The sequence below is a fragment of the Rhinoraja longicauda genome, chromosome 2 (genome assembly GCF_053455715.1).
Source record: "Rhinoraja longicauda isolate Sanriku21f chromosome 2, sRhiLon1.1, whole genome shotgun sequence".
In the NCBI taxonomy this organism is placed as follows: Eukaryota; Metazoa; Chordata; class Chondrichthyes; order Rajiformes; family Arhynchobatidae; genus Rhinoraja; species Rhinoraja longicauda.
Genome location: NC_135954.1, coordinates 75,090,993 through 75,108,078, shown reverse-complemented (window position 1 = coordinate 75,108,078; position 17,086 = coordinate 75,090,993). Strand labels below are relative to the sequence as shown.

General features: G+C 45.2%; 1 protein-coding gene across 1 annotated transcript in view; it reads left to right on the top strand.

Annotated features, from left to right (window-relative positions):
- The window catches only part of stk31 (serine/threonine kinase 31), a 68,768-nt gene extending 52,297 nt beyond the window's left edge, over nucleotides 1-16,471 (top strand). Inside the window, exons 18-24 of the mRNA XM_078423048.1 lie at nucleotides 222-347; nucleotides 505-630; nucleotides 4,511-4,597; nucleotides 8,222-8,371; nucleotides 10,335-10,460; nucleotides 13,417-13,485; nucleotides 15,442-16,471. Of these exons, the coding sequence (XP_078279174.1) occupies nucleotides 222-347; nucleotides 505-630; nucleotides 4,511-4,597; nucleotides 8,222-8,371; nucleotides 10,335-10,460; nucleotides 13,417-13,485; nucleotides 15,442-15,654 (897 nt within the window). The 3' untranslated portion in view covers nucleotides 15,655-16,471. The remainder of the gene's footprint in view (nucleotides 1-221; nucleotides 348-504; nucleotides 631-4,510; nucleotides 4,598-8,221; nucleotides 8,372-10,334; nucleotides 10,461-13,416; nucleotides 13,486-15,441) is intronic.
- The last annotated feature ends 615 nt before the right edge of the window (nucleotides 16,472-17,086 follow it).

The following is a 17,086-nucleotide window of genomic DNA, read 5'->3' as shown; positions in this document are numbered from 1 at the left end:
TTGTGCAAGTAATGCACATTGCACACACACTGCAGAACTGCACTACTCAGCTAGGAAATTGGATCAGTATTTAAATTACATTCCTTTACCTATTACACAAAAAAATGCTGTACTATGACAGAACATTTACACCCTGTTATCTATTTCACGGAAGGATGAATGTTCTCTGTCAATTTCATATAATTTAAAATCCTAACTCCGACCCTTATCTTTTCCCCCAGCAATCTGCCGGGCTACTCACCGAGAGCCTGGAGCGTGATTTGTTTGATCCAGAGCCCATGAGAGAATTGAGCAGCAAGCGATCATTGGTGTGCTCTGAAGTTAAATCCAAGAGAATTCTCTTAAAGGTAAATGGTGTTTATTGCATGACTCCTTCACATCTCCATCAGGTGACTTTGAATTCGAGTTGGTGCTTAATTCATTGCTTTTCTTTGATTGCTATAAACTGCACCAAATGTTTTTGTTGTTTGTTTCCAGATTAATGTGTTATGGGTTTTTTTGCAGGGCTATTCTGTGGATTTTGCCACTGAGGCCAACATGATAGAAAGGGCAGCTGGATATCACCGAGCTTGGTCTGTGTTGAAGGAAAACTCTGGACTTCTACAAATTCTGTACCTGTTTGCTTGCAAAGTGAGAAACTTCAAAAATAGAAATAGCAACTTGTATTTGTGTAGTGTCTTTAAGTTGGAAAATAGGCTTTCTCATGCTTAACGTTTGACGTAATGTGACAAAATTAAAATGTTACGGGCTGTAACCATCAACTAGTTGAAGAGATGGGTTTAAGTTGCAACAAATCGAAAGAGAGATGGAGAGGCTTTGAATGAAGTCCAAGGTGACCGAACAAATCTACCAATAGTGGGAAAATGGAAGGAATAAGTGCATGAGAGTCATGGGGAGCATCTAGATGAGGAGCATCAAGAAGACTAAAAGAGGAAGGATCTGAACACAAGGCTGAGAGTTTTAAAGTATAACTGAGAGGCAGTGCGGGTTAGGAAGGATAAGAATGTTGTTTGAGCAAGCTTTCCTGTATGAATACAACTGTGATTTGTGTTAATTGAATTTTGGTCAGTCTGGAGCTGAATATTCAGGGGTAAACGACCTATCGAAAAGACAGACAGTTGGGCAGAGAGGGTGGGGTCTCTCTGTTGGTCAGGAATGATATTCACTCCCTTGCAAGGGGTGACATAGAATCAGGAGATGTAGAATCAGTATGGACAGAACTGCGGAATTGTAAGGGTAAAAAGACCCTAATTGGAGTTATCTACAGGCCTGGATATAGGGTTCAAGTTGAATCAAGAGCTAAAATTGGCATGTCGCAAAGGAAATGCTACAGTGGTTATGGGAGATTGCAACATGCAGGTAGACTGGGAAAATCAGGTTGGTAATGGACCCCAAGAAAGGGAGTTTGTGGAGTGCCTCCGAGATGGATTCTTAGAGCAGCTTGTACTGGAGCCTACCAGGGAGAAGTCAATTCTAGATTTAGTGTTGTGTATTGAACCGGATTTGATAAGAGAACTCAAGGTAAAAGCCATTAGGAGGTAGTGATCATAATATGATACGTTTTAATCTACAATTTGAGAGGGAGAAGGGAAAATCGGAAGTGTCAGTATTGCAGTTGAGCAAGGGGAACTATGGAGGCATGAGAGAGCAGCTGGCCAGAGTTGACTGGAAAGATACCCTAGCAGGAAAGATGGTGGAACAACAATGGCAGGTATTTCTGGGAATAAGACAGAAGGTGCAGGATCAGTTCATTCCAAAGAGGAAGAAAGATTCTCAGGGGAGTAAGAGGCAACCGTGGCTGACAAGGGAAGTCAAGGACAGTATAAAAATAAAGGAGAAGAAGTATAACATAGCAAAGATGAGCGGGAAGCCAAAGGATTTGGACTCTTTTAAAGAGCAACAGAAGATAACTGAAAAGGCATTACGGGGAGAAAAGATGAGGTAAGCTAGCTAAGAATATAAAGGAGGTAGTAAAAGCTTCTTTAGGTATGTGAAGAGGAAAAAAATAGTTAAGACAAATGTGGGTGCCTTGAAGACAGAAACAGGTGAATTTATTATGGGGAACAAGGAAATGGCAGAAGAGTTTAACAGGTACTTTGGAGCTGTCTTCACTAAGGAAGACACCAACAATCTCCCAGATGTACTAGTGGACAGAGGTCCTAGGGTGACGGAGGAACTGAAGGAAATCCACATTAGGCAGGAAATGGTGTTGGGTAGACTGATGGGACTGAAGACTGATAAATCCCCAGGGCCTGATGGTCTGCATCCCAGGGTACTTAAGGAGGTGGCTCTAGAAATTGTGGACGCATTGGTGATCATTTTCCAATGTTCTATAGATTCAGGATCAGTTCCTGTGGATTGGAGGGTAGCTAATGTTATCCCACTTTTTAAGAAAGGAGGGAGAGAGAAAACGGGAAATTATAGACCAGTTAGCCTGACATCAGTGGTGAGGAAGATGCTGGAGTCAATTATAAAAGAACAAATTGCGGAACATGATAGCAGTAACAGGATCGTTCCGAGTCAGCATGGATTTACGAAGGGGAAATCATGCTTGACTAATCTTCTGGAATTTTTTGAGGATGTAACTAGGAAAATGGACAAGGGAGAGCCAGTGGATGTAGTGTACTGGACTTTCAGAAAGCCTTTGATAAGGTCCCACATAGGAGATTAGTGGGCAAGATTAGAGCACATGGTATTGGGGGTAGGGTGCTGACATGGATAGAAAATTGGTTGGCAGACAGGAAACAAAGAGTAGGGATTAACGGGTCCCTTTCAGAATGGCAGGCAGTGACTAGTGGGGTACCGCAAGGCTCGGTGCTGGGACTGCAGCTATTTACAATATACATTAATGACAGATGAAGGGATTAAAAGTAACATTAGCAAATTTGCGGATGACACAAAGCTGGGTGGCAGTGTGAACTGTGAGGAGGATGCTATGAGGTTGCAGGGTGACATGGACAGGTTGGGCGAGTGGGCAGATGCATGGCAGATGCAGTTTAATGTGGATAAATGTGAGGTTATCCACAGTGGTAAGATCAGGAAGGCAGATTATTATCTGAATGGTGTCAAGTTAGGAAATGGGGAAGTACAAAGAGATCTGGGTGTCCTTGTTCATCAGTCACTTAAAGTTAGTATGCAGGTACAGCAGGCAGTGAAGAAAGCTAATGGCATGTTGGCCTTTATGACAAGAGGAGTTGAGTATAGGAGCAAAGAGGTCCTTCTGCAGTTGTACAGGGCCCTGGTGAGACTGCACCTGGAGTACTGTGGGCAGCTTTGGTCTCCAAATTTGAGGAAGGACATTCTTGCTATTGAGGGCGTGCAGCGTAGATTCACTAGGTTAATTCCCAGAATGGCGGGACTGTTGTATGTTGAAAGACTGGAGCAACTAGGCTTGTATACGCTGGAATTTAGAAGGATGAGAGGGGATCTTATTGAAACATATAAGATTATTAAGGGGTTGGACACGTTAGAGGCAGGAAACATGTTCCCAATGTTGGGGGAGTCCAGAATCAGGGACCACAGTTTAAGAATAAGGGGTTTAAGAATAAGAACAGAGTTGAGGAAAAACTTTTTCAGTCAGAGTTGTAAATCTGTGGAATTCTCTGCCTCAGAAGGCAGTGGAGGCCAATTCTCTGGATGCTTTCAAGAGATAGCTAGATAGAGCTCTTAAAGATAGCGGAGTCGGGGGGTATGGGGAGAAGGCAGGAACAGGGTTATGATTGTGAAGGATCAGCCAAGATCACATTGAATGGCGGTGCTGGCTCGAAGGGCCGAATGGCCCACTCCTGCACCTATTGTCTGTTGTCTATAGAGTATTTGGGATTAATCATAAAAATACCTGAATAGTTGATTCTGAAGGAAAAGATTCAGATTCAGCTATTGAGTAGTTAAATCTGAATCAACTGGTTGACAATTTTAGCAGCCATTGGATGAGTCCATGTTTATGTTGCTGAGTTGGAAATCTTTTTTTGAAGATGATGTGAGATCTGTAGGTGAGCCTAAGATTGAAAAGTGCTGACCCAAGGAATTTAATTTATTAATTAATGTGGGAGCACCAAATTTGTGCTTGTTGCGGGGTGGGTGGATGAAGAGTCAGATGGTGTCTTTGATATTCCGTGTTTAACTGAAGAAGCTAGTGAGCCATCTAAAATTGGATGTTGAACCACTGGAGTGGAGGAATCCTGAGCAGCCTGACATTAGAACAGAGCAAAGTAACAACCTATATGGGACTCTAAAATAGGGCCAAGAAAATAAATCATTGTTGGAGGCAGGAGGAAAAGTGGAAACAATTCAAGGGAAAATTTACAGAGCCGATAAAATTTAAAACGGCATTTTTGTTACTGACCAGTGTACCTTTTTTTTTAGTTTAAGTTAATCCACTAATAGAATTATGGCTGTGCATTCAGTGATAGTAAATCTATTGTGTATATGTATAATATAATCTATTGTTTAATCTGAGTGAGGATTTTCTTTGAGGATATCGTGTTTCTGTTCTATATTTTTCCCTCAGTCTGAGCCAGTAGCTTATGTCATGGTACCCTTTTATCCAGGATGTTGTCTGAAAACTGTGCAGGACACCAACCCTCTCAACTCAGTGGTGAGTTTTATGTATTCATTAATCTGGTCAAGTGAAAAAAAATGGCTTGCAGCTTTTGTTTAAAAAAAAAAAAAAATAGCTACCTGGAGTTTTCAAACACGAGTGAGTTAAAAATAAGACTAATTTACATTTTTCCCATCATGGTGCCTTGTATTGTGGGATGGCATTTAGAGATTTATATTTGGTTCCCTCCAATTTTCCGCTCTGTGGTCATAGCAGGAAAATGTCTCCAGTGTAGTGGCCTGGCGGAGGCCAGAGAAAAGGCAAGACGCCAGGCAGTTTTTAGTAAGATTCTTTTATTAGGCTGCGAGCTCCAGCCCACAGCGTAGTTCTCCTAGGGATGAGCCACACCTCCCCCTGGTCTGGCTTTTAACCCCTTACGCCTGTCCGTCACGTAACGAGGGGGCTGACCCAAGGAGTGGCCTGATCCGCCACAGGACCCCCCCCAAGAACCGGAGGTACAAAACGGACAGGAGGGCACACGAGGCGACCAGCCCGGGTGCGCACCATGACCGGCGCAGGGACCGGCGACTGACCGACAGGTGGAGGGGTCGTAGCAGACACTGGAGGGGGTAGCTTGGACGGGGGGCGACCGCGCGGGCGGGGCTGCGCAACCGGCACCGGCCGATCAATGTCCACGTGTGCCGGCTTCAGCCGTGCGACCGAAACAGTCTCTCTGCGACCCCCCATGTCCAGAACGAATGTGGCCGAGCCGTGTTGCAGGACCCGGAAGGGGCCCTCGTACGGCCGCTGGAGAAGTGATCGGTGTGCGTCCCTGCGCAGGAACACAAACTGGCAGTCCTCCAGAGCGGCAGGGACGTGTGGCTGGAAGGTCCCATGACGTGATGTGGGCACAGGTGCCAGCCTGCCCACCGTCTGCCGAAGACGTTGCAGGGCGTCAGAAGGCCGCTCCACTCGACCCTGCGCTGGTGGGATGAACTCCCCGGGAACCGTCAAGGGGGCCCCGTACACCAACTCGGCGGAGGAGGAGGCCAAGTCCTCCTTGGGTGCGGTGCGGATCCCCAGCAAAACCCACGGCAGGGCGTCCACCCAGTCTGGGCCCGTGAGCCGAGCCTTCAGGGCAGCCTTCAGCTGGCGGTGAAAGCATTCCACCAACCCGTTCAACTCGATGCCGTCTCCCTCAAACTCCCGTGGGAGAAGTGGGTTTCCACAATGTCCGGGAAGTCCGCCAGGATGCGCGCGTACGTCGCATCCACGGACGACAGGTGTCCGACGTTGGGGGAGACCGGCCTCAGCGTGCTGGAGTGCACCAGGCGCTGCCGCCTGACATCCACGAGCATGGAATGCGCCCGCAGGAAGTCGGCGCCCAGCAGCGGCTGGGAAACATCGGCAATGATGAACCGCCACGTGAACCAGCTGTCGCCGAAGTTAAGGGCGAGCTGGCAGACCCCGTAAGTGTTGATGGGGCTACCGTTCGCCGCAGTGAGGAGGGGGCCGCGTTTGCCCGTATGGATATCGGCGGTGGAAGGAGGTAGGACGCTCACCTCTGCTCCAGTGTCGACGAGGAACCGACCCCCGGTGCGGCGATCCCGAGCGAACACGCGATGGATCTGGCCGGCCGCCGAAGGGATCACTGACGGCCGGCCCTTGCGTTTCCCGGAAAGGCACAGGGTAGGCGACATTGCTTGGCGTTCGGTCCCCAACGACGGTGATAATAACACCAGCCCCCTTTGCTGGTGTCCGGTGGTGGTGCAGACTGGGATGCCCACCAGCGACCTCCGGTGGTCTCCAGCGGTATTGGAGGTGGTGCTGCTTGGGCCGACCACCAGCGACCTCTGGTGGCGTCTGGCTGAACTGTCGGCGGGCCGTGCGAGAAGGGCGTGCCGGCACCGGGGTGCCCGATGGCGGCCGGATTTCGCCGCGGGGGTCGCCCTAAAACGGGGTCGACGGCGGCCCCAGCTTGCTGTTGGCCTTCCGACGCCGCGGAAAAGACGGCTAGGGCTTCCAGGTCCTCCCGACGGGACATCCATATTTGATCAGCGCGCTCGCCCAGCCGCTGCGTGTCGGTGAAGGGGTCCTCAGCGAGCTGAGAACGGAGGTCGACGGGGAGCTGCCGCAGGTAGGCCTGCTTGAATAAGAAACAGGGCGGGTGGTTGCCCATAAGGGCGAGCATGTCCTCCAGAAGGGCCGACGGCCGTCGGTCCCCGAGCCCCCCCTGGCTCATAACTCGAGTTGCCCTCTCGGCGTCGCTGAGGCCGAACCTCCTGATAAGGAGTTCTTTAAGGCCCTTATATTTGTCATCCGCGGGGGGGTCATTAAGGTTTTACTCGCCTTGCTGTCGCCTGGTCCAGGGCGCCGACGACGTAAAAGTACTTCGTCAAGTCGACGGTTACCCCTCGCACAGCAAACTGTGCCTCTGCCTGCTGAAACCAGACCTCAGGCTCTTCGGTCCACAGGGTCGGGAGTTTGAGGGAGACGGCATCGAGGTCGGCAGGACCGGGTTGCACATCAACGTTCGACATCACTACGTGTGATGTCCGTCGAGGTCACCAATGTAGTGGCCTGGCGGAGGCCAGAGAAAAGGCAAGACGCCAGGCAGTTTTTAGTAAGATTCTTTTATTAGGCTGCGAGCTCCAGCCCACAGCGTAGTTCCCCTAGGGATGAGCCACGCCTCCCCCTGGTCTGGCTTTTAGCCCCTTACGCCTGTCCGTCACGTAACGAGGGGGCTGACCCAAGGAGTGGCCTGATCCGCCACACCAGAATCATTAATGACACCGTTGTAAAATACCCAGTTTCTGCTCAACCAGAACTTAGATATTTCGGATAACTAATGACCTCCTCCAGAGACTGCAGTTACAGGAGAATGGCTCATGTTTATTTATTGAGGATGCGGGGAAAATTGGACCTTTTTTAATTTGAGTCCTCTCCATATTGAAAACAACTAAACTCACATTTTGGCAGATGGGAGGGTTTTTAGCAATGGCATGCAGTGTGGCACATGACTGAGTGTTAGCAAAGGGTGTTTAACTAGGAACATTGTTCAGAACTAGATCGGGTGAAAGTAAAGCCCTAGTGTTAACTTCCTGGAGGAAGAGCTCACATCCCTGCAAAGGAGTCCTATGAGAGGTACCACAAGGTAGCCTGCATCCAAAGGTTGTTGCATTGGCAGGTTTTGTCCAAAAGTATGATTTGTAGTATGTTTCTCCAATGATAGGAGACGAGGCAATACGTTTCCAAATTAAGATATTTTGTTAGGTTGAGGTGAAGATGGGTTGAATATGGTGTTCTCTTTTCACAATTCTACCATCTACAGCCTGCTGCTGTTGGCTTTCTAGATGGTAAAATTGTACGTTTGAAAATACTTAATCCAGGCTATGCAAAAATAATTTGGGAAACTGATTAATGGTTTATGTGATAAGGTATCTGAATTTCCAGTTCCTAAATTATAGCATATGTAATCATATTGTGAGTTTAATCTACCTGTGTGTAAACCTTGCATTCTGGACGCATGCATCAGATAAATCTTAATGGATCGTCAGTAATATTCTGTGTTAAAGTGAGTGCAATCTGAAATCTCATTCACAAATATAGAGCCCTGCAGCCAGTAATTTGTGTGTATGACTGTCTAATAATTAAACTATCCTCCATCATTTCTGTTTAAAGGAGGTAATTAAGGTAATGCGAGGCGTTGCAACAGGACTACAGACACTTCATAGCTCAAACATTGTTCACGGCGCCCTCCATCCTCATAATGTGTTTGTTGTCAATCGTGAACGTGGAATCGTTGGAGACTTCGATTTTACTAAGTCTGCTGTGAGTAGTGCAGTATTCTGGGAAATCACTGCCTATGTATTTATTAAGAGGCATTTTGCAGGTTGTGTATATTATTGGTATGACCAGAATTTGTTGCTACTCCCTATAAATGGCATGAAAGTTGGAGGTGACTGTCTTCCTGTACTTGTGCAGTCCATGAGCTGAAGGTGCTTTCTTGTGGCTTTTAGGTGTACCAGGATTTTGACCTAGGAACGAATGAACAAACTGCAATTGATAATGTGTGACTTAAATATTGTTGGACATCTGCTATACTTCCCTTGGGTGGTAGAGGTTGCATGTTTAAGCCATGCAGTGCATCTTTGAACAACACCTGGAGATATGGGATTATCATCTCGTGTTTTTAATCTCACCTTGCATGTTTTCATATACTTAACTTTGGAGTGTTTTGTGGTTTACAGATAGTTGCTAGATGTGAGACTGAATTGACTCAAATATACATTAATGACTTGGATGAAAGGATTAAAAGTACCATTAGCAAATTTGCAGATGATACAGAGCTGGGTGGTAGTGTGAACTGTGAGGAAGATGCTATGAGGTTGCAGGGTGACTTGGACAGGTTGTGTGAGTGGGCGGATGCATGGCAGATGCAGTTTAATGTGGATAAGTGTGAGGTTATCCACTTTGGTGGTAAGAATAGGATGGCAGAGTATTATCTGAATGGTGTCAAGTTAGGAACAGGGGACGTACAACGAGATCTGGGTGTCCTAGTGCATCAGTCACTGAAAGGAAGCATGCAGGTACAGCAGGCAGTGAAGAAAGCCAATGGAATGTTGGCCTTCATAACAAGAGGAGTTGAGTATAGGAGCAAAGAGGTCCTTCTGCAGTTGTACAGGGCCCTAGTGAGACCGCACCTGGAGTACTGTGTGCAGTTTTGGTCTCCAAATTTGAGGAAGGATATTCTTGCTATTGAGGGCGTGCAGCGTAGGTTTACTAGGTTAATTCCCGGAATGGCGGGACTATCATATGTTGAAAGACTGGAGCGACTAGGCTTGCATACACTGGAATTTAGAAGGATGAGAGGAGATCTTATCGAAACGTATAAGATTATTAAGGGGTTGGACACGTTAGAGGCAGGAAACATGTTCCCAATGTTGGGGGAGTCCAGAACAAGGGGCCACAGTTTAAGAATAAGGGGTAGGCCATTTAGAACTGAGACGAGGAAAAACTTTTTCAGTCAGAGAGTTGTGAATCTGTGGAATTCTCTGCCTCAGAAGGCAGTGGAGGCCAATTCTCTGAATGCATTCAAGTGAGAGCTGGATAGAGCTCTTAAGGATAGCGGAGTCAGGGGGTATGGGGAGAAGGCAGGAACGGGGAACTGATTGAGAATGATCAGCCATGATCACATTGAATGGCAGTGGTGGCTCGAAGGGCCGAATGGCCTCCTCCTGCACCTATTGTCTATTGTCTAGCATGTTGATAAAGCAGAATTCACCACTTTTTATTGTAAACTGAATTTTTATCTGGCAAGTAACAAAATAAACTGATCAAAACTATCTACCCCTCTTGTGCCCTGATGCATATTTATTGTATTGATACCACAAAACTAAATTTTCTATTTTTATATTCCATCATTAACATTTTTCTATTTTTAGAGATTTACTGTTGTATTTTCTCATTTTAGATGATTTATATTTTTTCATAAAGTTTACATGGTGAAACTTAATATCATCAATCAACCAAATTGTTGAGGGAAATGGAAAATAACATGGTCAGAAATAGGACTTAAATACCAAATAATACCTGATATGCACGTAATTTATGAAATATCTTTGGCTTTTAGATGCATTTGCAAACTGTTAAAATTGAACAGAATTATGTGAAAAATATATATATTTGCTACTATATCCCTACAGATTGAAAATCCTGAGTCATAATAAATATTTTTTTTGCAAAGATCTGAATGCACATTCCATGATGGTTAATTGTATTTCTGTATTTGTAGGATCAACGTAGTATTGTCGGCTGGATGGTGGCTGATAAAGTGAATCTAGTAGCCCCAGAGGTCAGAAGTGGCCAGTCTGCTACCCTGGCATCTGACGTGTTTGCATTTGGACATCTGCTTTTGTGGGTATGTTCTAATTTATAGCTAATATTATAAAGGGTACCATACCTGGTGAACCCAAGTGAAGGTAAATAGCTTAAATGAAATGTCTGAAGAAGGGTCTCGACCCGAAACATCACCCATTCGTTCTCTCCAGAGACGCTACCTGTTCCGCTGAATTACTCCAGCTTTTTGTGTCTATCTTCAACTTAAATGAGATGTCCCTTAATGCAACTGGAATACTTAAAAATTATTCTGCAGTTGTCTAAAACTCTAATTAGACTTTAACTGGAGTATCGTGGAATAGTACAACTGTATTCAGGCCAACACTGACCAATGGGCACTTCTCCATTGCAACCCATTCCCCATCACTTGGTCGATGACTCTATGCCTAAGTGATTCAAATACTCAGCTGGATATTTCTGAAATGCTGTCAGAAAACCAGATGCAACCACTCTCTCAGGCAGTGCATTCCAGCTACTTCCCACTCTCTGTGAAGATGGTTTCCTCATTTTCTCTTTCCCCACTTACCCGAAACCTACATCTTCTAGTTTTATCTACCTTTGACTTTGGAAAGGTTTTTCTACAGTCCACCCTATCTATACCTCCTTAACCTCTGTCTCCAGGGAGAACAGACCTTGCTTCTCCATTCTCTCCTCATAACTGAACGGCTCCATCCCAGGTGACATCCTGGTGAATTGCCTCTGCACCCTCTCCTGTGCCATAACATCTTTCCTGGTACATATTCACCAGAATTGCACATGGTATTCCAGCTGCATAATGTCCCTGTTTCTGTATTCAGTGCTCTGATTAATGTAGGCTGATATTCTTTGCCTTCCTAACCAAGTGACCCACCTTCAAGGATCTATCGACATGTACTCTGCGAACCCTCTGTTTTTCAATACTCTCTAAGACTCTACCATTCATAGTGTATGTTCCAGCTTTATTGGCACTCCCAAAATGCATCACCTCACATTTATGTGTAGGAAGGTACTGCAGATGCTGGTTTAAATCGAAGATAGACACAAAACGCTGGAGTGACTCAGCAGGTCAGGCAGTATCTCTGGAGAAAAGGAATAGATGATGTTTCGGGTCAAGACCCTTCTTCAGACTGAGAGTCAGGTGAAAGGGAAAGAGAGATCTAGACGATGATGTAGAGAGATATAGAACAAATGAATGAAAGATATGCAAAAACGTAATAATAATAAAGGAAACAGGCCATTGTTAGCTGTGTGGTAAGTGAGAAAGTACCCTCACAAAGAATCGGCTCGCTCTCATGAATAACGGATGTGTCAATGAAAGATTTTATTTTATTTAATACAGTGATACGTCTTGCATTAAAATATAATTAATTTAGTTTTGAATTCGCTTGATCATGAGGTCATAAGGAATAGGAGTAGAATTAGGCCATCCGGCCCATCAAGACTACTCCACCATTCAATCAAGGCTGATCTATCTCTCCCTCCTAACCCCATTATCCTGCCTTCTCCCCATGGCACCTGATGTTCACTCACTCACTTGCTTGTTTGTTCGGCCCACTTGACTTTCTCCTCTACATGCCTGTATCTCTCCATCCATAGTTAATCTCAACTCCTTTTCTCTGTCAACCCGCTTTAAATCTTTACTGAAGAAAGACACAAAAAGCTGGAGTAACTCAGCGGGACAAGCAGCATCCCTGGAGAGGAATGGGTGACGTTTCAGGTCGAGAAGGGTCTTGACCCAAAACGTCACCCATTCCTTTTCTCCAGAGATGCTGCCAGTCCCGCTGAGTTACTCCAGCTTTTTGTGTTTATCTTCGGTTTTTAAATCAGAATCTGCAGTTCCTTCTTCCACTTAAATCTTCACTGATGTAGAAACAATAATAATAATAATAATAATAAACATTTATTTTTTATAGCGCTTTTCCAAATGCTCAAAGACGCTTTACAAAAACAGTCAAGACATAAAAACAAACAGACAAACTATCCTGACGGAGAAGCGGCGAACAAATAGCGCCAGCGTCCTCTCACGTCAGGGTCCGGCAGTAAACAATAAAGAACACAAGACACACAATTACAATTTTAACACAAACAGCCATCACAGTGATTGCTCCAGGCACACCCTCACTGTGATGGAAGGCAAAGAAAAGTCTTATCTCCTCCTCATTCTTCTCCCGTGGTGTCACGAGGCGACCGAGGCTCCCGACTTTTGAAGCCCCCACGTGCGAGCCTGTACGTGCCTGCAAGCGGGTCGATCAAACCTCGCGCTCCGGGGCGGTCGAAGCTGCTATGGCTGGAGCTCCCGAAAGCTGGTCGCCAGCCAGGGACCTGCGAACTCCAGATGTTGCGGTCTGCAGGGCCCACGGCCGAAGCCTCCGAGATGGTAAGTCCAGGCCCTGCGACTGGAGTCTTCAAGGTCGATCCCAGCTGGAGGCCGCCGACTCCACGGTGTTAGGCCACATATACAGAGTTAAAAATAAATCAAAAGAAACATTTAAACGATAACAAAGACAAAAACAAAAAAAAGACGGAGAGACTGCCGGTGAGCCACAGCTGCAGAACACAGCCACGCCCCCTCAGATGGAGCCACGCCCCCTCAAACAAGGAACTGCAAATGCTGGTTCACAAAAATAGAGAGAGAAAAGTGCTGGATTAACTCAGTGGGTAAGGCAGCATCTCCGGAGAACATGGATAGGTGACTTTTTGGGTCGTGACCCTTCTTCAAATGATTCTCCAAAGATGCTGTCTGGCCTGCTCAGTTACTCCAGCATTTTGTGTCTTTTTGTTTTAAATCTTTCCCAAATGTGTTTAGATCTTGCTTTTGCACCCTATGAAGGATAGTCCTGAAGAGAGTGTTGTATGCATCTGTATGCAGTAACTTAACTGCTGTACCGCAAATCAGCAATGATCTCATTGAACGGTCGAAAAGCCTTGAGTGTTTAAGTTCCTAATTAATGGGACATAGAATGCATAAAGTTGTAACCTTAATCCTCTTTCTTTTGCAGTTAAATTTTCCGAAGAATGATTTCGCAGCAAAACCTGATGGTACTGTAGATCTTACTGTGCTAAGTATGGTATGTGAACTTATGATTAATATCACTGTTTAAATTAGTAACATTTTAACATTTATATTATTTGAGACGAGCTGTTTACATCATTTGCTGTTAGAGCTGCTATCTCACAACATCAGAAACGCAGATTCAATCCTGACTTTGGGTGCTGTCTGTGTGGAGTTTGTAGCACAAAAAGTAAGGAAATTTGTGTTTGGTAGATTATTTCTTTGTTGTAACAATGCTTCTTGGCAATAAATCTTATACCGTTGGAAAGCCTGTTTATTTCCCTTTTAAATGGTGCCACATTTGTAAGGAACATGCATTTGTGGGATGAGCAGCAGAGCTGAGTATATGGGTTGCGCCCATGAAAAAATTGCCAAATCTTCTCTGCCAATGCCAAACAGCTTATTCTGCTGTTGCTATTGACTCTTGTTTTGAGCTTCTGGTACCCCCAGGTGCTGACAATCAGGTGCCTGATTGGCACCTGATTGGCAGCATCTGTGAGCATGGGCCCTGCTACAGTGGTCAGTAGGTGTCTGCTCCAAGAATCGGCATGCCACGTTTGACTGATCTGGATAGGGCCCGTGCGATAGGGCAACTTCAAGCTGGTGTTCCGCAAAACTAAGTTGTGGCATTATTTGGAGTGAGCCCTAGTACCATCTCCAAAGTGAAGGCCAAGTTCCATATAACGGGGGATGTCAGAGACAGGCCGCGAAGTGGGCGTCCCAAGAAGACGACACCCGAAGAAGACCGTTTCCTCACCCTGTCAGCACTTAGGAACCGTAGGCTGTCTTCTACAGATTTGCAGTCAAGGTTTGCAGGACGATATGGCCGACGGCTCTCTGCCCAGACAATTCGGAACAGACTGCACGCAACCGATCTCCGGTCTCATAGAGCTGCCAGGAGGCTTGCCATGACTGCCCTTCACCGTCAGGCCCGTTTGCGCTGGTGTCGGCAACACGTGCACTGGAACCTGAACATGTGGAGGAACGTTATGTTCAGCGATGAGTCCAGATTCTGCCTACGGCAGTTGGATCATAGGGTCAAAGTGTGGAGAAGACGCGGAGAACGCTATGCTGATTGCTGCACCGATAGAGTAACATCTTTTGGTGGAGGCAGTGTGATGGTGTGGGGCGGCATCTCCCTCACTGGAAAAACGAGGCTTGTCATCATTGGAGGCAATCTCAATGCAGAGAGATATCGAGATGAGATTCTGCAACCAGTGGCAATCCCATATCTCCACAGTCTGGGACCGAACTCTATCCTCCAAGATGACAATGCTCGCCCCCACAGAGCAGGGTTTCTCAGAGACTACCTCCAGAATTTGGGAGTGGAGAGGATGGAATGGCCTGCCAGCAGTCCTGACCTCAACCCCATTGAACACTTGTGGGATCAGCTTGGGCGTGCTGTTCGTGCCAGAGTGACCAACACAACCACGTTGGCTGACTTGCGACAAATGCTGGTTGAAGAATGGGATGCCATCCCACAACAGTGTGTGACCAGGCTGGTGACCAGCATGAGGAGGAGGTGCCTGGCTGTTGTGGCTGTGTATGGCTCTTCCACACGCCACTGAGGCTCCTGTTTATTAAATGAATAAATTGTTAAATTGCCAATATGTCTTGTTTCTTCAGACTTCAATCATCCAATCCACCAAACAACATCGAACAAGAGTCAATGGCAGAATAAGCTGTTTGGCATTGGCAGAGAAGATTTGGCAGATTTTTCATGGGCGCAACCCACATACTCAGCTCTGCTGCTCATCCCACAAATGCACGTTCCTTACAAATGTGGCACCATTTAAAAGGGAAATAAACAGGCTTTCCAACGGTATAAGATTTATTGCCAAGAAGCATTGTTACAACAAAGAAATAATCTACCAAACACAAATTTCCTTACTTTTTGTGCTATGTTTTATTTGTGACAAAATAATTTCCATTCACTTGTACTGAAAATATATATTTCCTTTCCCTTTTATAGGATCCTAAACTGTGGAGCTTGGTGTCAAGGTTGACTTGTTTCAGCCCTGTTGACAGGTTGGGAGTTGACCAGTTGATAAAGGATGATTATTTTCTGGCAATTAAGACTGACACCTTTCAGAAAAAGAGTACCTCAATGCTGCATGAAAACAATGTGGTCAGTGTCGTTGTGGATGAACCCAATTCAGAATTGCTTGGTGAAACAGCAACATAAGACCTTTCCCAAATTTATATTTTATTGTTCCACTTTCATTAATTGTATCAATTGTTTTGTTTCATCAAGTGCTTCTGGTGACTTCATCAGGCTAACAAAGATAATGCAGAACCCAAGAGGCTGCCTTTAGTTGCTAATACAATTTTGAGGAAATGTTTCTCATGATTTACAGCAGTGAAGTTCTTGTTTCTTGCTTTTTTTAAAATCCTGGGATTGTTGTTTAATTTGAGAAAAATAAAGATTTTGGGGGGAAAATAATTCTGAAAAATAAATAGCTCAATTTATTGCTCATTGTTCAGTGGCCAGTCTTTCACCTGTGATAAACAATTATAAAGCAGAGCAAAATACAAAGTGCTGGAGGAAATCAATGGGTTAGTCAGCATCTGGGGAAGGAATGGACAAAGATATTGTAGTCTCTGGGTGATTCCAATTGTAAAGAAGGCCAGGTACCAGTAGAACTATTTATAATGTAATCTGTACAATGACCAAGTGAAAACACTGACAGCCTGCACTCGGGCAAGTTGTTGAAATTGTTTCCACTGGTTCTCTAACCTTGTGATGTAGAGAATTGATTGATGTTGGTACTTGTTTTTGCCTTCAATGAGAGACTTGGATTGCTTTAGCTTAGCGTTTGGTTTGTGTGGAATGTGATGCATCTTTAAGTATTTCTGCCCAAGACCAAGGGTGAATGTTCAACACACCTATACCACTAAATTGTAATACTGGACAAAATCAATTGATAAAAGTACAAACTCTTGAGGAAGAAGTACCATATCGATTTGTTTCAATTTGTACCCATGTGTTAAAAGTTTATCTATTCAGGCAGTTCTTTCTTTCCTGTAGCAATGCACTTAATAAAGAATTAACATTGTCTTGCTCAGTTATAAACTCAATAAAATAACCACCAGCATCTCATGTATAAATGGTGCATTACCATGAGCACTAAGAACAAGTGTTCACATGAAGTTACTGAAAAACGATAACAGGGAATGTTTGGTTCAGATTGCAAAGGGATCTTGGCTGATGGGTGAAGTTTTAGTGGTAGGAACAGATGCTACAAAGCAAGCAATGTAGGAGGATAATAGTTGAGAATAATCATTGGCAGCCAAAGCTTGCGCCTGAGAGTGAAACATTGTATGAGGGGAAGGATGCAATGCAGAAGGCAGCTGGGAAATAAAAATGGAGACTATTGGACAGAGAAACAATCTATGTTCTTGTCATTTATCCCCAACTAAGTCAGAGAATCTTTCAACACTATAATCACCTGCATCCACCCACCTCATTACATATCCATCAGTAGGAAAAGGTCCTTTAGATGGTATGCATTGCATCCTTGGTGCAGAAGAAGTGAATGTGTTGGATGAGGTACAAAAGCCATGACTTGCTGACCATCTGTGAGAGCACTTCAGGTTTGATCCCCATCCCCATCCCA